The 25,255-nt window shown below is 29.7% G+C and overlaps 1 protein-coding gene across 2 annotated transcripts in view; it reads left to right on the top strand.

Moving 5' to 3' along the window:
• LOC119687740 (excitatory amino acid transporter 1) overlaps positions 1 to 20,501 on the top strand; it is a 98,536-nt gene extending 78,035 nt beyond the window's left edge. For both annotated transcript variants that reach the window (XM_038102179.1, XM_038102180.1), the window contains 10 exons: positions 7,710 to 7,972; positions 8,204 to 8,299; positions 10,813 to 10,980; positions 11,043 to 11,085; positions 15,456 to 15,498; positions 15,577 to 15,760; positions 16,043 to 16,173; positions 16,231 to 16,660; positions 16,730 to 16,826; positions 19,079 to 20,501. In XM_038102179.1, the coding sequence (XP_037958107.1) occupies positions 7,791 to 7,972; positions 8,204 to 8,299; positions 10,813 to 10,980; positions 11,043 to 11,085; positions 15,456 to 15,498; positions 15,577 to 15,760; positions 16,043 to 16,173; positions 16,231 to 16,660; positions 16,730 to 16,826; positions 19,079 to 19,141 (1,437 nt within the window). In that variant the 5' untranslated portion in view covers positions 7,710 to 7,790 and the 3' untranslated portion in view covers positions 19,142 to 20,501. The remainder of the gene's footprint in view (positions 1 to 7,709; positions 7,973 to 8,203; positions 8,300 to 10,812; positions 10,981 to 11,042; positions 11,086 to 15,455; positions 15,499 to 15,576; positions 15,761 to 16,042; positions 16,174 to 16,230; positions 16,661 to 16,729; positions 16,827 to 19,078) is intronic.
• The last annotated feature ends 4,754 nt before the right edge of the window (positions 20,502 to 25,255 follow it).

Below are 25,255 nucleotides of genomic sequence, written 5' to 3'. Positions count from 1 at the left end.
ATACCGGCGTTATATAGGGGATCTACTTACGCCTACTGACCCATCCTGCTACCGAATATAAAGGAAAACTCAGGGTTTAAAACCACCTAGTACCTTTGACGAAGTTCAGAATGCTATTTAGTGGGAAGTCTTATAATTGATCAATATCTTCAAGAAAGGAGACAAAAACATAATAGACGAGGAGCACATTTATTGTCTTCTTCACAACTGCGACAGGTATGATTGAAAGGGAGATTCAATCTCTAGACTGGTTCCTTAGTTTGCAGTGACTCGGAGGTAAACATACTATGAGACTGATACTATGAGACTGATTGATATTTTTATGAGAATATTGAATTTCCTTTAAGTAAAAAGTGGCCAGATTGCATACAAATGCCTGGATATCGTTGAGTCTTCCCATTTTTTATTAAAAATTTTAGTACAGAAAGAACCCAGAAACGATTTGCAAGACGTTCACGACAAACTCAGATTACTTTTTTATTCCTTTTAAGGCCTTGAAGCAACCTTTCTGACTTTCGTCTGCTCTGCTATTGCCGAAAATATCTCTATGACCAGGGACCCACATTAGAAAAACATTTTAGTTCTTTAGCTCCACATCGAGTAGGGGATGTTATAATTTATCAAGGTGTGTTACTTGAATAAAGTGCATTTCAAGTTTTAACGTTAGTACTCCCAAACTGATGTTGATTTAACTTGTCCAATATCACAACTTCTTGAATTATTTCTTTCATATATTACTATATGTATTATATATTTATGTATTATTATATATATTATTTACTATGTTAAGTTCAGTTTATTACCAGACATCTAAAGACTCGTCTAGTTGCATATCGATAGACATTTCTGCTTATGTTATGTAGTATGTCTAATGAGTGATACTGTAATCTCAAGGATCTATATTGTGTACTTACTCATATCAAAAAGGCCCATACTGCTAAATTTCTAGAATATAGTAGGATTCCCTACACCAAAACACGTAATATTGGTTATTGTTTCTCTCAGTACTCCAACTAATCGGCATATATCGTCCATATTTTCTATATAAATTCATTTGCAAAATTTTTGTGTTGGCACAGTTTTATTATATTTTATTTAATTTGATTTATTTTAATTATTACTGTAGTACCATAAAATATGCGCAATCTTATTCTACTTATAGTAGTTATCAATCTTAAATCATATAACTTCATATACAACATTTTAATAGATTATATTGACATTAGGCTTCTTCAGAGCGCCTTTTAGTTCACATCTCATGCGAATTGTTTATAGTTTCACTGATTATCTGATCGATTATCTGATGATAAAAAATATATTTTTTAATATTAAGTGTGATATTTAATGCATTACCTTTATTTTTTCTTGTCCCACAAAATATGTCGTCGCTGACAAAATATCTATCTAAATATCTACAAAATATCTATAAAAATTTTTGAGATATATATTTTTCGTATTTAATGGAAGAGACTAATTGGCTTATAAATTGAGTTGTTGATTTTATTATACTCGTACCTTTTTTATAAAAAATTTAAATATAATTTAAATTCAAATATAAAAAATATACTGTGAACTTGTATTTAATTTATTTTTTTTTTGATATTTATTATGACTCTAAATGAATTAGCTTCTCTATTATTAAATTAGCAATTTACAGTTTGATCGTAAAGTTTATAATAAAAATGCGTTAATTTTTTAAGTACTTTTAAATAGAATTCACAATAAACTCTTAATAAGAACTGAAATTATGTAGATTAATGAATGAAAATATTTACACTTAAATATTCTTATTAGAGTATCTAAAAATAAATCAATTATCAAGTGGTCTTCACTTTTTATTTGCAGTTCACTTATTTAGTATCTTTCAATTAGTAACGGTAATTAAGTGAGAATTTCATAAATTAGAAGAATTAACTTTTACATCACATCTGAATGAAAAAACATTTTAATATACCATATAAATAACTATAAAAAAATATAATATATTTTTAACTCCCAATTAGATAATTCAATAAATTTAAGAACATATTAGCATTATATCACTTCTATGTAATTTTGTATGAATTTCTATTTACAGAGAAGAAGTAGGACCATTGCTGTACGTCCAGTAAATGTAACATTCTACATTAAGTATAGTAAATAAGTAAATATCTCTCTCCATTACATGTTATCCACCTAAAACGTTTGTTAGATTAATACACTTCGTCTCTCACAATTACGTGTTTTAATACTAGCAATTAGAACTCATTCATTTTTATTATCAATGCACATGTCAAAACATATCTTTTTAAAATTTACGAAAAATCTCATTATTTAGGAAAATCGAAATCATTCTTATAGTTCTGTAGACTAAAGGCTTATTGTAGAATCAGTCGTCCCACCGAAATAAATCGCTATCTAGCTTATCCTTTCGACATAGTATAGGCTGTTGATAGATTATATGACAAATTGTCATGGTCTATCACCACAGCAAAATTATTTTTTCCTGCGGTAATAGAATATCAACTCTACTTAGTGGTTGATGAAACCGTTAGACGAGGAACACTAAGCCTGGAGCATTTATTCCTGTTTGATGTAAGAAAATTCTCAACAAGAAATATACTGATTAAGAAGAAACTGATATACTTTGATTCATTCAATTTCTACTATATTTCATAATTATCTCATAATTATTCCTAAACAGAATCCGTACTTATTATTATAAATCCATTTTTAGTAGTTATTTCGTAAGAAAGCAATTATAATGTTCAGCATATTTCATCAATTTTTCCAACGAATATTCCAGAATTCAAAAGGTAACTTAAAAATCTTTATTCTCTCAAAAACTATATAGTACAGCAAAATAGTCAAGAGAATAGTCTAGTTTGTATATTAACAAATAGACAAACCACCACGCAGCCAGATAATCATATATACAATTAGACAAATATCGCAAAATTAACTCGTCTTATTGTGTTAATCATAAATATATTTATAAAGAAAACATGGATTATCACATACACTGCAGTAAATTATATTAAAATCACAATAATTGATCACAATAGTGAGACATGATATCATCTACAGGCACAGTTAACACAACCTTTAAACAGGTAATTTCTCTAGAAGATTGCGGTGATCTTTACTACTTAATGGAGTTCACTACATCGCAAGTATAACTCAATCTAATTTTTCCTATGATTTTTATTGTTAGTTTACTAGTAGAAGAGCAATACTTGCGTATAATATATCTCTTTAGTTTAGATAGCCAGTGGCGCAAATTGGAGTATGCCAGTGATCTTCCATTTGGCGAGGGACTAAAGTTTCCAATAGCATAGAATCTCTGCAATGTACTATATTCCCGTTTTCTATGAGGCTAGATACACATTTGATTCTAATAATAATAAAGTGGATGCGGAGCATTGAGTTCTCCTGCTGTTCCAAAAATAATAGGTACTAATAAATAACTTGATTGGTACACAGGATTTCTTCTAATATGTGTATTGCGGTTACTCTACTGTGATTGCTTTAAGAATATAAAGCAAATATTAATTGTAGCAGAAGAAAAAAAAAAGGGGATATTATCGGAAATATCTGCACATATAATGAGCAATATTTGGCTCACCAAAAATGAAAAAATTTGAATTTTTACAAAAGTGCTAGAACTATGCTTCCATGTGTAACTCATATAGCACTTATATGGTGTGTAGATTATATGTATATACATATCTCCTTTGTTTGACATAACAATGAGAAGATTAACTTCAAAATGTAATTTAATATATATATCAATATTACTGGATTAAGTTTGATAGGTAGTTACTTCAATAAAAACGCTGGAGGTCCATTTGATACGTGCTCGTATATTAAAGTTTTCATACAATGTTTAAGATGCCAAAAACAAAATTTTGGTTAAATATATTATTTATTATTAATTTTAAGGTTATGGCTATACCTTTTGTAGTTATTATTTATGATTATCATTATTAAAAGCTTAATAACATAAATGTCATTTAAATGAATAATATTGTTTTTATGATTATTAAACAATGTTATTATCATTATTATATTATTATAGTTATTATTTTAAAATATTTCTATATTAATGTTTTTCCTATATATCTTTAAAATCGAAAGAAGTTTTCTGGGTATCTTAAAGACTCATGGTGGTTGTTCACACATTATGTTGCCTTATAAAACTGTATTAGCTCAAACCAAACGTTTACTACAGGAGTAAATGCTCCTTATGGAAATATCATGGAGCTGATTTTAGTGTGCTATGGAGCAGAGCACTATAATCATATTTCTGCACTTCGATTGCATATCAGAATATCTTTTGTTGAGAATTTCTTGATTCCTATGTGTAGTTGAAATTTATGCCTTAACGTTGTCATATTCCAAGCAAAGCGAAAATGCCTTCGTATACAGACTTATTAAGTTGAAATGAGTAAAATATATTTTTAAGCAATCTCGCAACAACTTTAAATCTTCATTAATACAAAAGATAAATCAGCTCTTTAAGTTATCAATGACCTGGAATAGTTCCTAAACACAGGTACATCTTAACTATAGGGCAGACAAGATTGATATCACAGGCACTCTACTTCGTGACATTCACTTCTCAGGAATTGACGTTCCACTTGCAGTTGTTAAACTGGTAAAAAAACAAAAATACTTGAGCATTCCCAAGCTCTAAACTGGGTCTACCTTATTATGACTTCTATCGAGATTGTGGCTCTACGAATAAAAAAAAACTGTGCTCTACCTCATGTGTAAGGAACCATCTTTAAGAAGAGGAGATCTAAGAATTTCGTGGCTCCTTTCTTACCAATCTAACAGAACTGTTATCCTGCAAAATTAGGAACTTGGCCAAGTTTATAGAATTGTCAGGTTGATTTATTTTTACCTAATAGGAGAGTCATGCCTTCCGTTTTGCTCGTACGCTGACCTCTAGTTGTCGCAATAACAAAGGTTAAACCTGTGGTGCTACAACAGCATATTATTTTTGCTTAAGTGCTTAAGTGGACCGTCACTATCTGGAATACTAATGATAATGATACTCAATTTGAAACTCTGAAAGTCTAACAATAATAGTAAAGTATTTCTTTAATTATTTATTTAATAATTTCGATTGGAATACTAGAAAACATAAAAAATATTGTATATATTTTTAACTTTTCAATTAATTGTTTATTACAAATTTAAGAAACAAAAATACTTAAAAATTAATTACTTTAAGTCGCAAAGTCTCAAATGGAACAAAATTAAGAGATTTTGTGCTTAATTGAGTTTAAGTGATCCAAGCCACGAGTTTGTCATATAATTGATCTCGATTTAAATAAACACATAAAGAAGATCAATGATGATAGTGAGGAATCAGATATGATGAATATTTTGTGATATTTGAAATAATTATATATGTCTGGTTAAACAATTAAACTTGACATGCAAAGAGCGCAGCCAAATCTGGAAAATATTTGTTGATGTTCATTGAGTTGTCATTTGAAGCATTTGAGAGCAACTTTTTATATGATATTCTTTTAAGTGTTATAATCGATTTTTAAAAAAATATTTTTTATTAGGTTTAATAACCTTACAGCTAAGTTATTTACGTATTGATTATGTTGCTTGAGAATTAATATATAGAATACATATGAAAGTAATAGACCGGTACTTGATACATCAACATTTAAAGTAAGTCCAAGAAGTTGTGTATATTCTCTACCAAAATTTTCGTTTGATTTCCCAACAAACTCAAGCAATTTAAACATATTGCAAATAGCGAAGGACATACTCCAAAGTATATTTTAATCAAAGTTCTCCGTGCATATCCTGCGTATGATGTTCAATCTTCCTATTGTAAGAAGAAAGACATATAAGTCTTTCAATTTAGTAGTTACCCAAACACTTCCAATTCATCATTGTCTACCTTCTTTTAACTAATTTGTTTAAATATCTTTAGCAACTTAAAGGTCTCAGTGCAATTACAAGTTTAGAATACTTACTATATAGAATACATATAAAAGTAATAGTTTCGCTATAACAATTACCCTCAATAACAGCTATCTTCTATTATTTATTCTACTTTTTCTTCTGTATTTTGTATTAATCAAATCAATCCTGTTTTTACAAATAATTTATCTACAATATCAAATGAGATTCCCTTACACCTTTTTAGTTGGTATATTAGTTAGTATAGTTTCTGGTAGTTTCTGTTTTATATAACTGATTTTTCTTGTTCTCAATCTCAAAAATGATATAATTTTTGCCTCCGGTAGAGTCTTTTGATTTAATTGAAAATCATCATTTTTACTCTGATTAATTCTTGACTAATTTATAGCATCTACTGTTAATTATTTATTCGAAAGTTCTAAAGAAAACTGATGTCGGTGCTAGTGAAGAAGAAAAAAAGAAAAAAATTGAATCCTCCTTGCTTAACTTAGAAAACACTTTTGATTCCTTATTCTTCATATTTGCGTGCGAAAATTCCACCATAATAAAGCCAGTTGATAATGGGAATATCACTGAATCAATTACAAAGTGGGGTTCCTAGCTTACGTTTGGATATGAACCAGCCTGAGTAGAGACACAACAGCTTTTACGATGTCTTTTTCTCCAGCACCGGTAAACAAGAGCTTAAACAAATTTTGCAATGCAAGCCTAACTCCATGGTGAGCTGTGTACTTCAATGATCCATTAAAACCAATATATCCACAGATATTTTTGATTTACTTTTATGTATGAAAGCAGAGTTTCATGAAGTGATGTATATAAAACATATCGCTGTTAATTTCGCTAATGAAGAAATATTATTTTAATTTCTGTTGACCTGACACAAAAAATGGACGTATGTTAACCTCTGACACTGGTTAGGAGAAGCAGAATTGAAACGGGAGGTTTCATTGAAGGTCCTTCTTCGATACCCGAAGTTTTATTAAAAGTTTGAAAGTACTACTTAACATGTTTTTAAATCGTTGACATTATAAACTCTCTTGTAAGAGATGCAATATTACCGAAAAAGCTTGAATAAGTACCTCACTGTCATTTAAAATTAAGAATTAATTTTTCAAGAAGTCCAACAAGAAAATAGGCTTTTAAGATGTCGAAAATTTCAGTCTATTATAATAAAGTAGAGTTTCGAAGTTAATGGAATTTACAAATCAGTAGATACACTAGATCTGGCTCTTGTGCCACTACCCATCTATTCCCCGTCAGTGTTATTTGCTTGCATTTTTAATTGTTGAAGCTTTGATGCCAAAGTAGTTATCAAATATGTGATCCGATTCATCACAACTGGTAATTTGTTGTTTCATTAAAGTTTTCAAGCTTTATATTCGCAATTAATTATATCACAGATACTAACTGCTGCTTTCTATATTTCCTTCAGTAGTGAAGTACTAATTTGTAATGTATAATGTTATAATGGTATAATGTATGATGATGATTTTGAATTATACGGTAACACCATGGGCGTATCGGCCTAAGTGAATCCCTTGGGATCACCGGTATAATCTAACCTGACCTACTGTCATATTCAAACAATATCACAATTGTTTATACGACATAAGTGTCTAAATATATTGATGTTTTAAAATCTAACTCACATAATTTATCATAATAAAACATCAGTCTATATAGATTTTTTTTTGAATATAATTTACCAATTTTGATTTTTTTTGTTATTTCTTATATGAAACTTATATCTTATATGTTTTTTCTTTTCTTTACAGTTTCCATTAACTATAAGTCCTTAAAGTATAAGCACAGATTTTTCCCAAGACGGGTCAGTATATACATATACATTCTACAAAATGTCAAGACCTAGAAACGAATCCAAGTTTCGCTTGTTCATGCAAGAGAACTCGCTTACATTGTTCACAGTCACCGGTGTGTTCATTGGAGGTTTAATTGGCTTTATCATTAAAAATAGCACAGGACCCTGGACAAAACGAGAAATTATGTATATATCGTTTCCAGGAGAACTTTTCTTGCGGTGAGTATATTTTTAAAAACTTATTAAATACAGATTTTTTTCTGTATTCTACATTTGTTTTGTTACTTCATATTTAATGAATAAAATGTAATATAAGATATATAATGAATATACATGTTTAATCATAATTAGTTATATGGTATAACTTATATGATAGTAATACATTTATCAATATCTCATATTTCTAAAGAAACCATGTACGTGATTAATTATATATTTTCTCTTTTGCAGTATGCTAAAATGTTTAATTGTACCTTTATTGGTTTCGTCCATCACAAGTGCGATAGGTGGTCTTGATCTGAGCATGTCAAGTAAAATTGCTTCGAGGTAAGTAGTTTATATTATAAGAAACACTATTCTTTTGGAATTGTGAATTAAAATTCGAAAGAACTAATATTAACAAAACAAGATATTAACAAGACACTAACAATAAAAACAACCACGTTGATACTACTGTATTATAGGGCGGGATCATTGTTTGTAGGACCGGGTTTAAGTTCATCACACGAATAAATCGTGATATATTTTTCAAAAATAAAGTCATTGTGCAATTTTTTCTTACACAAGCAATATTTTTATTTAAAACAGGCACTGCAGAATAAAAGAATAAAACTCTTTTTAATTATTGCTTTAAAATTTTCTAAAGTTCTTTCCCTAAAACTATTGGTTGTCAAATTTTTTTGAACAACCACCAGTTTTATGTCAAACTAAACAATATTCTATTTATTGGTATGCATGCTAGGTGAATTGATAAATACCCGGCTTAAGCAATAAAAATGTATTTTTTTGGAAAATTATGTTTTATGCTTCTATATACATTAAGACTGAAAAGTTTTCGGAAATTCTCATTTAAAATTCGCGCGCTGTATATTTTTCGATATTTTAAGTTTATGTAGTTTGGCAGCACTGTCCTTAATTACTATGCCAAAAATGAGCTCGATCTGTCAGACAGTTCGTTTACGGCAGCTGTTGAAACCAGTTCACCTCAGTAGTGCGTTGCGAAATGTCTTCGACGGTCGTACGACCGTCCTGGAAGGCTTTGTACCACTCATAAACTTGAGTTTTCGATAAAACTGATTCCCCATAAGCCTTTTGTAGCATTCGCAACGATTCTGCACACGAAATTTCGTTCGAAACACAAAATTTGATGCAAACTCTTTGTTCAATATTTTTTTCCATTGTTTTTTTCGCAACGCCCTACTGAGGTGAACTGGTTTCAACAGCTGCCGTAAACGAACTGTCTGACAGATCGCGCTCATTTTTGGCATAGTAATTGTCCTTAATTGCTGCCAAACTACATAAACTTAAAATATCGAAAAATATACAGCGCGCGAATTTTAAATGAGAATTTCCGAAAACTTTTCGGTCTTAATGTAGTTCTCCTTTATGTCGATAGACTGAGTTCAGTAATCTTCCAACATTTAGATACGTTTTAAATAATATGAATTGTGAAGTCCTCCAAAATATATCTCTCAGTTTCCCATTTCACGTCATTATTTGATACAAATCCCTTTCCCTTGCGGGCCGAATCTGTAAAATACGGTGGGTGAGAAAGCAATTTGTACTATAATTTATTTAATTTTTCCATGATTTTCATTAAGGTGTGAGAGAGCACATTGTCCTGTAAAAACAAATTTTTTTTTCTTCGACAAATGTGGTCGTTTTTTCTTTATTTCCTCATACAATCGATCCAATAATAATAGTGTTCACTTGAATCCCAAAATACGGAAGCCAAAACTTTTCCAGCGGATTATTGTGTTTGTAGTCGTTTGAGAACACTATCCTCAGTCTCTAACCATTCCCTCGAATGATGTTTTTCTTCAAGTGATTTGATGAATAATTGAATTAACAAAATTGTTGCATTTAGAGCAATAAAAATTCACAAGTAGCATCTTGTGAAAAACCAGTGCATCCGCAGAAAACCACCGTATATGTGTTATTTAGTCTGAGGTGAAATTGGCCGGCAGTTATTTAATAATAACGAAGGTCTGACATAAAAAATATATTCTTATTGTTACAGCTAATTATTTAACCATTTTTTTAAAGTATATATAATTTCAAGAAGAAGGTGCTTTAACTACAAAACACACAACGCATACTATGTTCTCACATTTTAATCATATAAACTGAACACCAAGCTAAAGGGATTTGTGGATTCAAAATGGCTTTCCTAGCCAATTAAGAGGGATTCGTTTCTCCTTCCGCCTCAACTAACTAAGTAACTAAAAAATTACTTTTTATCGTTAGTTACAATATCTGATATGCTTGATTCGATGTCATCACATCTTTATTCAAAATTCAATAGACGGTGCTATCTGTCTTGTAGATTTCTTTTCGATGAGTCTCGTCGACAACTAATAGCTGATTCAATGAATAATTTCAGTTTTCTCGATGTTTGGTTCGTTGCTAATGGTGTTTTGTGACGATACTCTTTCATCGTCTTTAAGGTCTTCTCGGGAAAGGTCAAACCAACGTAAAACCTTTTTGTTTCCGTACACTTTTATTTAGTGTTCCGTACATTTTACTGCCATTTTTACTCAATTTTAAGCATAATTTAGTAATTGTTTTTTAACCTTGTTATTTCGATCGACCGACACAACGGGAATTATTTAAAATTTGAACAATATGTAGATAAAGTATACATCATTTTGCTACCATCATCAACACAGAGATATCATTTCACTAGAAAATTTTATGCATATTTCTGTTTTATATATTTTGCAGTTATATTATACTTTTAAGGTGTATGTCACTTTTTTACATAAATATGCATTAAGATACATATTGAAACACACATTAATAGTTATTTTCACAAAATCCATTTCTTATCTTTATTTTAGATCAATTATTTATTATCTACTCACAACAATATCAGCTGTGATTTTGGGTATTTGCTTGGTCACCACAATTAAGCCTGGCCAAGGCGCCAAAATTGAGGCGACACACATTGAGTCTGTAGATAAAGCCTCCAAAGTATTAACTCCAGACACGCTAATGGATTTAGTGAGGTATGCAGTGTACACAACAGAATTAAGTTGAATTTTTAATTCACTATTTATTTTTCTTGCAGAAACATGTTCACAGACAATATTATACAGTCGACAATGTTTCAGGTACGTATGACCTATAAGCGATCCCAATTTGCACATATGGATTGAAAGCGATATTTGTGCTAATTTATAATTATCTAGATTGCATCTCATAATATTAATTTTCATTTTTGTTTTCACTTCAATCAACCAAAGTGCAACGAGCAAAATGCCGAGCAAGTCTGCCGGGACTTTGAACATGCAAATTTAATGACAATTTGATAAGTGCATCCGTTGAATCATCTTCCATGCCATAAACCCAACAATCCGCGAATATACATATGTGTGTACGAGTACCTTTAGCAGTTTAGTATGTTTGTAGCAGCTCGACATGAATTTGGGTAAATTATTCAATTTACTCTCGTAAATCCTGTATAATTTCAATATTTCATTATATTTCTGTTCTTTTTTTTTTTTGAATATATTTCCAACAAAAGCAGCTAAATTGATATGGAAGTATTGTTGTTGTCTTTGTTGTTATTTTTGTTGTTGTTGCTGTCGGGTGTCATGTTGATATTGTTGATAATGCTGATTGTGCTGCATATATCATAAGTATGCTACTGCTGCGACAGTCGGATTGTATCAGATACTTCTCTGCGCTACTCTTCATTCTTCATTAAAACAATCAAATTCGTTGGCATACTCGACGAAAGATAATCAAATCTGACAATTCCAGCAAGCGATTTGCGAAACTATGATTTGTGTGCGGATCACTGTGCTCTGCCATTGTGCCATTGTGATGTTTAAGTGTGATCTGTCGAGTGGTTTGGCTTCATAGATCTCTAGTACTTCAGTTGCGTTCAGTAAGTGCGTAATTTCCTGGGATATTTTAGTACTCAATATACATTACCTTACCACTGACTACTTATTGTAATCTATTCAACACGTTTGGAGTACTCGCGTAATAGTATTTGACAAATCTGGAGAGTTAGTTAGGCTCGTAGTGAATTCAGCAATTTTCATTGTATTCAATTGCGAAATTCAACTGTTAGGTCTATTGTTAGCCATTCTCTAATTTGACACAATCATATTTCAGCAATCAAACACATGTAGATATAGACAAAAGAGGAGAGAGAGACAAATGGTTGTCTATTTTCTATTTAAAATTCCAGTGGAATTTTTACATCTAAATTGAATCATTGTAAGCTGTTGTAGTATGAAAAGTGCACTTATGGAGATACAGTTTAGTATCATTTCACAAATTAAATCACAGTGACAAGCTGCTGTTCTGCATAAATTACACATAAATGATAATGCAATTTCAGTTGCTGTAATCAATTACAAAATTTTAATTGAATTCCATGTATTGCGTGAGCGAAGATGACAAAGGCAACTTGTTACTTCTGAAAATTCGTATTGTTTTTACTATATGGAAAAAATATTATGATTACTCTAAATTCAGATAATTGAAAGAGCATATAGTATTGGCTTCATCAAGCTTAAGAATGTGCTCTACGTATACGTTAAGTTTGATGATACATCTTATATGTTTGCAACATCACTGTGAGGCTAAAGCAACAGACTTAAGCATTGAATAATGCAGTACTGAATTATTAGCTAATATAAGACTGCTTTGAACCCTATATATTTTTCAGCAGTCATAATATAGTTCCAACATGAAATCAATGGAAAATAATAAGCCTTTAAGCAAATTATGATATCTTAATTTTCACAAATGACTTACAATTAGAGAAGACATTAAGCGAAAATATAAATCATTTCAGCTCTGGTTTCTAAGGTTACTGTTAAGGTTTTTAGGGTTCCTTTAAGGCTAATCTATAGGATTATATAGGCTACCTGATGCGGCCAAGTACGACTTATGTCTGGTATGGCCAACTAAGTAAGTAAGTAATTACAGGGCTAATCAAGGAAAAGTAAAAGGTTAATATTACCGTAGATACCCAAACGTCAATATTAAATCAATGATTGTTAGAGAATATTGGATCAAAGAAAACTACAAGGTTACAATTATCATAGATAGCCAAACATCAGTTATAAAATTCATTCGCAGAATTATATCAATGTTGTGATAAAGCTCGTACAGTTCGTGGTTCTTTCCTATACGGTAGTCGTCGCCAATTCGTAGAGTACGTAAAGATCTTGCGAAGAATGATTGTTTACTTTATTATAATTAAAGTTTCAGACTTAAATTTAACACCTCAACTTTAACATAAATCTTTAATATTTTTTTATTTCATTAATACCTAAATAGTTAATAGAAAGTGATATTAATGTGCACATATACTGCGCGTATATATAGACTAATCAGCTCAACGTTAATGCTACGTTATCAACAAGATATCAAATATCTGTGATATAAACTATCACAGTTTTTCATGGGAATAGAAAACTACTTAAGATAACATAATTAGCAAACAATCCCAAGTACATAAACTCTACACCACTATCTATATCTTTCTTTTCTTTATATTTTGCTAGGGATGATTGTCTACTTTCTCTTTAAGCCCGCTAAATAAAAGAATCGGGAATTTATGCTCTATTTAGGTACTTAATAATGAATATAAATCACTCATAACTTTTGTAATATATTAATCCATTTGGGCTTAACGTAATAAGATCCTATATATGTATAAGCATGAATCATGGCAATATTGTTAAATTAACTGCAGTTCTTCAAGGCTACTTGTGTATAGGAACTCAAGGAGTTTAATTGTGTATTTATTTTGAAACCTCATTATATAAATTGTGGAAAGTAAGACGATAGTGAAACAATCAAGTGTTGAGTCTATGATTTTCCAACTTTGGCAACCAGGACGAAACTGTATTTTAGATAAATACTTTTTTGGCTTATCTGGAACGAAAAAATATATTTTAAGCCATAACAACACAGGAGAATGACACTTTCTTTATCCATCGGGGTTCGTTCTAATTAATTTAGTGTAAATGTGAAATAAGAGTAATTAACAGTGTTCTAGATAAATTACAAAAAAGAGTAATAAATCAAGTTTATGAACACTTTATTATACAGTAGAGTTCATAAAACCTACTTTTACTTTACAATTGCCATTTCTGATTCGCCAATTATTTTAAGTAGGCAATTTAGTTAACAGTCATTAATCAATCATAGCTAAATAACAATACTCAATCTTCTATTGGGTTTGCTCAAACATTTAGAACAGATTATGCAAATCTGTATTTACAGAAACAGAAGAATGAATGAAAGATCTGAGACTTTTCTATACATTCAATTTCGCCACGAAGTAGGATTGCAGTGAAAGCAAAAACTGTAATCAATAGCCCAATATTATATCAGACATCTATACCGGACTACTGAAGCATTTTCCAAATAGAAGTGTTTCAAGTTCAAAATGCAGTAAAGCTTCACGCCGGATATACAGCAATAAACGTGAAAATTAATCTTTACGTATTACCTCTTTTAGAAACTTACTCAAATAGAGGACAACTATTGACTCACTGGAAGTCGAAAGAAACCTGCATGTATTCTGTTCTGGGATTTTACACATAGAGACGTACGGCGAAATGAGATAGTTAGAAAGGCCGCATTATTAGGTCAATTATTATTTTATGGTCTATATTGTCTTTTAATTCTAATTCTTTATTTAAAAACCTTCTATATATTTTTGTTGAAATCGCTTCATTAGTAGTTTAAGATAATAATAATGATTATTAATATATTTAACGACTATTAAGCATTAATAAACTGTGATATATATCTCTTACCGCTTCATTTTTATATTCGAATATGTGATGTAAAGTGTAGAACGAAGAAATAGGAGACGTTTAAATTCAATATTGTTGATGAGCTGAGATAGATACTTTTTTAACTTTTGTAAAATACAGCAAAGATAAAGTAAAACATTATAGAAAGTCTATTTAGTCGCCGTAGTACGTAGTTCTTTTCTTTCATAGTCCACACAGTCTACAGAAATCATCATTAAATACATTTTTGTATATTTGAATATTTGAGTATGAAGAGGGACGTGTTAAAATATTCGACAAAACTTTATTCTCTCGTAATGATTTTATTCTCTCCATAGATGCCATAGATTCCTTGGCAAGACTGAGTTATTTTCTGGTCTTTATTCATTGTGTATAATAAGTTGCTTTTCTAGATGAAAGTTGGATCTGTTCACTGATAGCAAAGTCGAAACTTATTTTATCTATGTATTATAATTGTTAATTATGATATACTTTACTTCTACAGTCAATGTCGATTAGTTACACCGCGTTTAAATTCAATCTTGTGACTTTTTGCTTTTTAAAGAACATAATGTACAATTGAAATGCTTGTGTTAACTTTATTCAAGATAATTATTCATACGTCCATACAATCATTATAAGATCCATTATATATTTTTTAGAAAGGGTCTTATAGTTGATACAATAACAATATTTTTATTCCCACTTTCCAGTATCGGACAGAAATCTTTGAAAATACGACCATATCGCCACCATGTAAGTTAAAAGTTGATTAGTTCATGCTGATCCAAAAATTGATTAATATCATAACATTCAACTGTTTTTTCATTGTAGTACCCATGGAAGAATGGGATTTCAAGGGTGCACAAAGAGAAGGTTCCAATGTTTTAGGTTTGGTTATGTTCAGTGTTATTTTGGGTACCACCATTGGCAGAATGCGCGAGAAGGGTCAACTGTTACAGGACTTCTTTACAACACTCAGTGAAGCTATGATGACAATTACTTCATGGATTATTTGGTGAGTCCATGAACATATTTTATAGCATTGTTATAATAATATATAATATATATGAGTACATGTTAGCCACTAAGTATGATAAGTTTTATTTTAAACGTTTTATCTAATTTCTATCATCAACTTTTTATAACTTACTTTCAAAAGTAGAACTGCTTTGTGAACCTACTTGTATTTTATTTAAAGGCTATGTTGGTTATCAATAAATTTATATATTTTAAGTACTTACATTTTTTATTACATACAAAAACACGTTATTGATATTTCCAAGTTACTTCATTACAGGATCTCTCCACTTGGAGTTGGATTTCTTATTGCTGCCAAAATTATTGAAATGGACTCCATAGCTTCTACAGTGCAGTCATTGGGCTGGTACTTTATGACTGTGATGTTAGGCTTATTCCTACATGGTTTCGGTAATTAAACTGATATAAAATAATCGCTACAACTACAACTACATCTTTAACTTGCAGGTACCATTGCCGTAATCTTCTTTTTGGGTACAAGACATTTACCCTATCGTTATTTTGCAAAACTCAGTCAGGTGTTGGCCACAGCATTTGGTACTGGTTCTAGTTCAGCTACAATGCCTTTAACAATTAAATGTTTAGATAATCTTGGTATCGATCCACGTGTTACCAGATTTGTTATTCCTGTCGGTGCTACAATAAATATGGACGGTACTGCACTTTATGAAGCCGTTGCTGCACTTTTCATTGCTCAAGTAAGAAATATAAACTATTCATTCGGCACCATTGTAGCGGTAAGCATAACAGCTACTGCAGCCTCCATTGGTGCTGCTGGCATTCCTCAAGCAGGTCTTGTGACTATGGTGATGGTTCTCGATACAGTCGGCTTGGAACCAAAGGATGTGTCACTCATTATTGCTGTTGATTGGTTGCTGTAAGTCAACGTCCTAAAATAATTTTTAATTGTTTTGAATATCTGATGTATGTACAATTTTTTTTGTAGTGATCGATTCCGAACTACCATCAATGTCATGTGCGATGCATTGGGTACAATTTTAGTCAATCACTTATCAAAGAAGGATTTACAAAAAGTAGACAGAGTAAGTTTTTATATGATATAATCATTAATAGTTTAAATTGTTAGTTTTATAGTTTTTGAAATCAGATATCAAAAAATGTTAAATATTTGCTCCTAGTAAATTTTATAACGTATGTACTCCCTTTGATGTCCAAATATTTTCCACCTGTGGCTAAATATAAGTTCAGCATAGTGTTTCAAGGAGTTTAGGTTTATTAGAATATTTTCGTTGAATATTTTTGGATGAGTGATTATCAGATAATTTCTATTTTAAAGCCGAAAAGAGTTTATTAGATTATAGATGAACCACATTTTTAAAATATATTGCTTTATGTTAAGTAATGAAAATCAGATTAAACCTTTTTTTTCTGTGGGTATCACATGTAAGTATGTTTAGCAATTTGGTCTCTTACTGAATTAAGGGTAACCAAATTACTAAATTTTTTCTATAGGGATTACATATAGGTATATTCAGTGATATGGATCAAATATCCTCAAATTAAATTATCTCCTAAATTTACTTTGGAGATTGATTTGGAAAAGTTATTTTGTAGTAATTTATTTATAAATCAGTTGAATCCTTTTGCTGAGACTTTCCTACCTAATATATTTACAATTTTTATAAGTGTTATTTTGGGAGAAATAAAAAAAAATTATATCATTCTAAAGTACAAATCTACAAAACCAGCAAGGCAACTGCGATCTGTACTTTTTTTGGAAGTACTGCAATTAATTCATTAATCCATATATTATCCAATCTAGTATTTTGTTTTATTTAAGTCCTTAGGGTTTTATTTTTTTCTACTATATGAAAATTAGTGGTTTACCATTAGTTATCAATTTTAGCTTTATAAAACAATCTAAATAGGCAGCTTGTTTAGAAAGTCTTCTTTATGGAGGGCAGTCTAACTAAAAGTATGCTATGCAATTCTTTAAAAATATAAAAACAACTAAACCTGAAAGTATACCACAATCTAAAAATATCTTATCCCTACAATATGTGCTAGCCAAAGAGTCACTATATTATTGTACTGTGTTGGCTGTACACACGTATAGCAGCTTGGAATAATTATCTCTGAATTAGTTTGTGTAAGTCCACATAACGAAATAAATCGATAAATTTGTATTTTAGACTAGACATCTGTGGTACTCTTCTACGTTTCATTTACTAATCAAGCATTGCGTTTAAGTAATTCTGCAAATTGTCTGCGGATTTATTAAAATTTTTATTAGCTGCAATTAGTGCTGTATCGTCTGCAAATGTTATTATCAACATTCTAATTTTGAGAATCAGAAGGTATTGGGATATCAGCCGTGTGTAGCAAGTAGTGTAATGAACCTAATAGGCTACCTTGCAGTATACCAGCTTTCATTTGTTTAAGTTCGGAGATGGAGTCTTTATACTTCACATAAAAGTATCTACTTTGTAAATAGCTCTATAGTATGAAATAAAAGTTTGTTGGAAGTATTATTATTATTTTTATTTACATATTCAGGAATAACATTATGAACTTAGTCTTATCACAATAGATTACTAATTACGACGATCGCGCGCTATTGCTCTGATGATTTGCTTTTATGAGTTTTTATGAGCTCTAAATGATTTACTCGTTTCTTTACTGATGATTCTTCTGTATGTTGTTCTCAGCCGACAGGGGTTTCTTCTTCCCTGCGGATTACACTCGAGCACAGCATGTACAATTTTGGTGTTTGGCTTGCAAAGAGTATGCCCAAGCCATCCATATTTCCTCTGAATTATTTCTTTATTGGCTGTTGGTTTGTTTCTGTCATGAGGTATTCATTAATAATAGTTTGTAGAGATCTATTTACAAACATTTACAACTTAGAAGTGATAGCTGTAGTCACATACCAAATCTCAGATTCACACAGCAAAACAGATGGAAGTAGTTGGGAGTAGTTTGGTTGCCAAACGCTACCGAACGTCTTTGCCACGTTTAGATATATAGCTGTGGAAAATTGTCAATATCGCTTGTTATTTTATCCACAACTCTGTGAACTTGTAGAATATTTTTTTCGTAGCCGAATTGATGATCAGGAATATGTTTTTCTTTATGGAGAATCGGTTCTAGTCTTGATAACAGTATTTTCTCAAATAAATTAAATATTTATTCTCATATTATTAAACATATTTAATAGCTGACACTTTAGCACTTAGAATTGCTGTTCTGCTATATATTATTATTACTCAAGAGACATTGTGTCATATATATATTATCTCTCTAATTTATGTTTAATTTTTTTTTATAATTACAGTTAAATGCCGAGCCACATGAATTACTGGAACTTGGTGCAAATGGACATGATACAAAGGAATAAATATCGATTTCAGCAACTCATCCCAATCCAAAGTTTTTAGCTCATAATCGTTACGACAAATAACTGACGCGAGTGTGCGGATTGGAATCTGTGTGCTTGCATTTTGATTAAAAAAAAATTCTAAATATTTTTGCGCTTCAAAAGTGCATTTGATAACCGAATTTATTTTATGTAGCATAAATTACAAAAAACACAACAAATTATAATAATAGTGACAACAAAACCAATAAAACTTCCAAGTAATATACATACATACACATACAAACATTTGCATCTAATATCGTTATTTGCAATGTGAAAAATTGTACGGATTACATTATTTACAACAGACGAGAGTCAAAATAATATTAAATAAAATCAAAAAATATATATATTGAACGGCAATTCTTACAAAATACATGAATGCGGGGAAACTGCATTGCATCTGAGACAAATTTGAAATAAAATTACAAAAATAAAAATAAAAATCAAACGATACAAAAAAACCGCTGAAAGCGCAGATATTTTTAGAAATTTTTCATGGAAATGATATTTTAAATTAAAAAGACGTACACTTCTTGTGTTGATTTGTGGCATTTTTAGTTTTTATTTTAATTTTAATTTTAGTTTTAAAATTTTATTACATATGTAATGTTTGTTGTATCGATAAACAAATCTATCGATTTATTTGTAAAATTATAATGTTTTTTAAATAAAATTTTTTTAAGTGTAAAATTATGCGAAATTTCTTATTGCCGTCTTTTAGGCATTCTTTTATTGGCCTTCATAATAATTTTTTCGGAGCGATATTTGCTTGAAATACATCTCGATATTATTGTTTATCAATTTAAAAGTATTTTGAATCATATACATATGTGACTATTGGCCTACGAAAAGTTTATGTAAAAAGAATAATATATACATATATACATACATATACAAAACCATTACTGAAGCTTAAATTGGTTATTGAAAAGAATAGATATTGTATTGTTAAGAGTAACTGTACGAGTGGTTTGTATTTGGCTGCTCATCTTTAAAATATCGGTAAAATATCGATAATGCATTGCCTTAGTTTAAAAATTAATGCCAACAAATTTCGTGGTTTACTTAACAATAACATAACAAAATTTTATTGTTTAATAAATGAAAAATAAAATAAATACTCTGTAAGCGCTTCATGTTTAGGTGTTCAAAGAAGAAAAAAATGAAAAAAATTTACCCATATATCGATAACGATAAAAGACGTATACTTTTGATATGCAAAGTTATTGAGTTTTACATGCAAACTGCAAAACATTTGTAATGAAAATGACACATAAAAAACATCTTCAATCAAATCAACTATAAAAATAATAATAATAGAATCAATGAAAAAGTATCACAAATTTATTTAAATAACAAAAATTTAAAATAAAAACAATTCCGTTTGTAATAATTAATCAGCGTATGAAGTTCAAACTAAGAACTTGTAAATACTTAATAGTCTAAGATCAATTAAAGACAATAAAAATTAATAATATTTGTTATATTATTAGGTTTTGTCAAAGCAGCACTAAAATATATACATAAATATAATTAATGAGTAATTATAATTATAATTAAAACAAAAATTTAAAATATGTTTTCAAAAAGTTATACAATGTCTAGTTGCGTAGTTTATGTAAAAATAACACTAAATATAAAAATTAAAAAAAAAATAAAATAAAACTTAAAAAAAAAACAAAAATTCTTTTTGCTCTAGATTTTAAATTGTAAATTGTGAATTGTGGTCGTGTGCGAGTTCGAGTAAATTGAGGTAAAGTAAATTGAAATGTCCTAGGGACTTTTTGCACTGCATTTATGTAAATATTTATTTATTTATTTATTGCACTTATTTATTATTTTTGGTTAAAAGTTTTCAAATTTATTTATTTATAAATTAAACACCTTTTAAAATTTTTACAATGGTAACATCTAATTTACTTAATTTTTATCTAGTTTACCCTACTCAAAATTTTGGTAAATACCAACATTCGCTGCCATACCGACATAGTTGACTATTTCCCTCAATTTGCCATTAATTTACTCGAACTCGCACACGGCTAAACATAAATTTATCGATCACTCCCATGATTTCTACAGACAGTTATTTATTATGCATTTGCATCAAAATTATAAGATAACTTAAAAAAAAAAACTGGCTTTTTTTTGAAAAACAGAAATGTCTTTGAAATTTACTTTGAAAAAATCTCAAAAACTTTTCAAACTAATCTTCAAAAATTTTTTTCGCTGAAATATCAATCCATTCATCTAGATCAGTCGCTCCCAACTTTTTTTGACCAAAGACCACTATAATATTTTTGTTTTTAATAAGGACCACAATGTTTAAGAATAATAAAGTGTGTGATTATTGTAATATTCTTTATGCATCTCTGATATTCTATAAGTGCATAGTACATTACTATATACAACCTATAAAATAGGTATAGGCTTGGAAATAGGCTTGGAAATTTTTTGTGCTAATTTTCTAATAAGTGAGCGCTCAGTAGGTAAACTACAAGCTAACCATCCATATCTTTTAAATTTGATTCACGGACCATCTTTAACCATCTCAGTGGTTGGGAACTACTGATGTAGATTAACTGTGAGATCCTAATGTGCCGATATTCTAACAAACAAACTTATTTTTTTTTTCTTCATTTGTTTATTAATTGAATCTTTCTAAATAGAAATGGATAATAATTGTGCGAATCATAAAAAACTAACATATATGCTATTGAGCTGGGGTATTCATGTTTATCAATGATTTTCTTTTAAGAAGATAAATGTCATACCTAAGAATTTAGATGCGACTTGAGTCTCGGAACTTAGATGTATATTGACGAATAATTTCTTCAACAGTTGTTAGATGTAGATCATTAAGTAGGTTTTTGTTTTTGACATACCGCGGAGAAGTTTATTTTACACTCTCTGGATTATTTCCATTATTGTGTGACACGTTGAACACCACAGTTCTATATCATAAATCCAAATTGGCTTTAATATTGATTTGTAAATCAACAATTTGTTATCGTGACTGCGGTTTAGTAGCCAATACGATTCTTTATATTTAAGAATTAATTGACATCTGTTGGCTTCATTACGATTTGTCCACGTGAGCCTTCTATTTAGATGAGCTCTAAAATATTTCACAGAATATGATTGAGCTATATCCACATTCTTGATTTTAACTTGAAGTTACTTGAGTAAAAGTAACTTGAACGCATTTAGCTCAATTTACCTTGATTCTCTATTTACCAAGCTATTTAGCTCTATTTGATTTTAATCAAATCAAGATACCTGGATAAATTTTGTAATACTATGGAGCAGTCACTGTGGATACTGATAAAAACATTATGACACAGCGAAAGTCGTCAGCAAATGATTAGGGTGTTGTGGGTATTGTGTATATTAAGTGTAGAAACGGCCCAAGAAACTCTACCGTTAATATCGTACTCTTGTTAAGTAAAAGATTTGTGCCTAGCCATATATTTTCAAATAATTACGTAGGATTTCAGAAGTTTATAAACGTTTTTCGAAATCCAGTGCAAATGATTATATACTCATAACTAATATTCATCAAAGACGACACTAGTCAAAAAGTTCTATCTCATCTGAAAATGAATTTAAGTGCTATCCAAGTAGTACTAAAACCTGCAAATTACTACTGCATTGATTGGTGTTTGAAAGGAAACCGTATCTGTAGCTGTTCGGCTAAATATACGTATATCATAACAACAATGAATCGAATATGTGAAAATAATCTCAAGTACGAAATGAGTGATGATCATCGGGTGATAATATTTCAGGGTCTAACGTGAAAACTTTTGAAAGGTCTCCTGAAGCCGTAGGCCACAAAACATTTTAGTGGAAGAAAGGAGGTTTTAACAAGATTCTCTATAGTCACATAAAGCACTTAGCAACCAACAATGGCTGAGAGACAACCTTCTATATATCACATTTGGCATGGTCTACAACCTTATAAGTCAAATATAAAAATGTATTATGATAAAATATCACAGCGCTATATTAGTTAGCACAAATACAAATGCATCACTAAATCGCAAAGGATCAGTAAGTTGCAATTTTTCTGTGTCTTTAGATCTTAGAAGATAATTAGAATCATGAGCCTATACATATTTCAGATAACATATATTATTTTGGAACGAATTAAATATAATTCAGTTGGAATTATAACCGATGATTAAAAACCCCCATGGCCGTTATCGGAGATATTGCAATTTATAATCAACTTCTATGGTAACAATTATAAACAACTCTTAAAAAAAAGGTTTTCGAGTTCAGTTTACAAATACTCTTAAAAAAATCTTATAACCAGAGTAATGTGGAAAAAATTTAATAGATTATTATTCTATATAACTGAATATAAAAAGTTTTCATTATTTTTAAAAATCTCATTCAGTTTTTTTTTGTATTAATAAAGACATTATTAGTCTCTTTTTTATAAAAATCCGTTACTAAATCGATAATCGATATATTTATATATATTTGTTTAAATATGCAACTTATTACTTATTACTTAGTGGAATGCCAAGCAGAAGTAACCTTCATAGACTGAAGTCATTTAAAAAGATTAATAAATAAAATTTAATTGTTTTCATAGATAGTGATGATCCTCAAAAGGGACGCCAAAACTTGGTGAAAGTAGAACTTGACTTAATATTTAACTATTATCAAAGGGCTTATAATACTTATCGTCTCTCTTTTGAAGGGTTAGGAATACGTTAAGAGTGAAGTCATTGAATTCGAGACCGCAGTCGACCCATTTGAGGACTTTGTTACTACACACTAGAAATGTATTCTGACAGTCTTTGTCTTACTAATTTTCTTCATAACTTTTTAATAATTTTTTTTTTGGATCAATAAGCGATAAAATTTTATTATATTTTTGAATAGAAAATAAAAACCTAATAGCAGAATTTTTAAATCATTTTTTTATTTGATATTAGATGCTAACTGTTTTTTGAAAATATTTTAAGTGTCATGTTAATTAATTTTAGTTAATATGAAGAAATTGAGCATTATTTATTATATTATGGCAAAGCTGTATTTAATAAGTTTCTCTTAAACAAAATAGTTACAAAAATGGAAAAACACTTATAAGAAGTGTTTGTACTCATACATACAATAAGAGTGCATAGTACATCCAGTTCAGATAATATTTTATCACATGCACTTTACTTTCACCCATTTATATGAATGAGAGAAAGGTTTTTTAAATGCTGCAAGTTATTCTTACTAGACGCATACTCATATATGTTATATCTAATACTGTCAATTATTAAGGAACTCAATTAATTTGATATAATTCAGTTCCAATTTATGACAAATTTTATATAAAAATGTGTTCTCCAGAAATCAAAGACGTTGAAGGAATGAAATAAAGAAAGTCCGGTTCAGTGAAATTTCACAATCAGTAATATTATTAAAAAATACAAAACATACTCATGTTTTGACCACTGGCTATTATGAAGACCTCAATCTAAATGTTACTAACAAAATATAAAACTTAGAGTTATCACAACTCATTCAAAAAAAACTCGCTCTTCCGTCAATGATAGACAGCTGGCAGAGACCTTAGATTGTAAGCATAATTAGACACCAAACATTGAAAATCGAACAATTAGTGGAAGCCTCCGACAATGACCGAAATGGATATGGTTCAGTAGATTGGTGTACAAATTTAGATTAAGAGTATATCCTCAACAGACATATAGAATACCAGATAAGAGTTAGTAGGTTCATCCTCGCTAAAATTTTTCGGATAATTTTGCACTATATATAATGAAACTCTCTTAATTAAATTTTACCAATTATGCGTCAGGTATAAGGGCCAGGTACTAAAGGAAAAAACTGAGAAACTAATACTGAAGAAAGTGCGAAAAAAATTCAAACAATTTTAATTCGTTTAATACTTTAGTGTTGTTTTCTTTTCAAAATTAATTTAAACTATTTATTTGGATATATATGTCAATTAAAAATTGAATTGAAAATGTATTATTAAGTAAATGTCAATAGAACTTAAATTCGTTTCCAAATTTATTTATAAAAAAAACATTTGAAAGTCAAATTAAATAATAGCCAACATTTTTT

Source organism: Teleopsis dalmanni, chromosome X (genome assembly GCF_002237135.1).
Source record: "Teleopsis dalmanni isolate 2A chromosome X, ASM223713v2, whole genome shotgun sequence".
Lineage (NCBI taxonomy): Eukaryota > Metazoa > Arthropoda > Insecta > Diptera > Diopsidae > Teleopsis > Teleopsis dalmanni.
The sequence above is the reverse complement of the archived record's forward strand: the minus strand, read 5'-3'. Positions and strand labels throughout refer to the sequence as shown.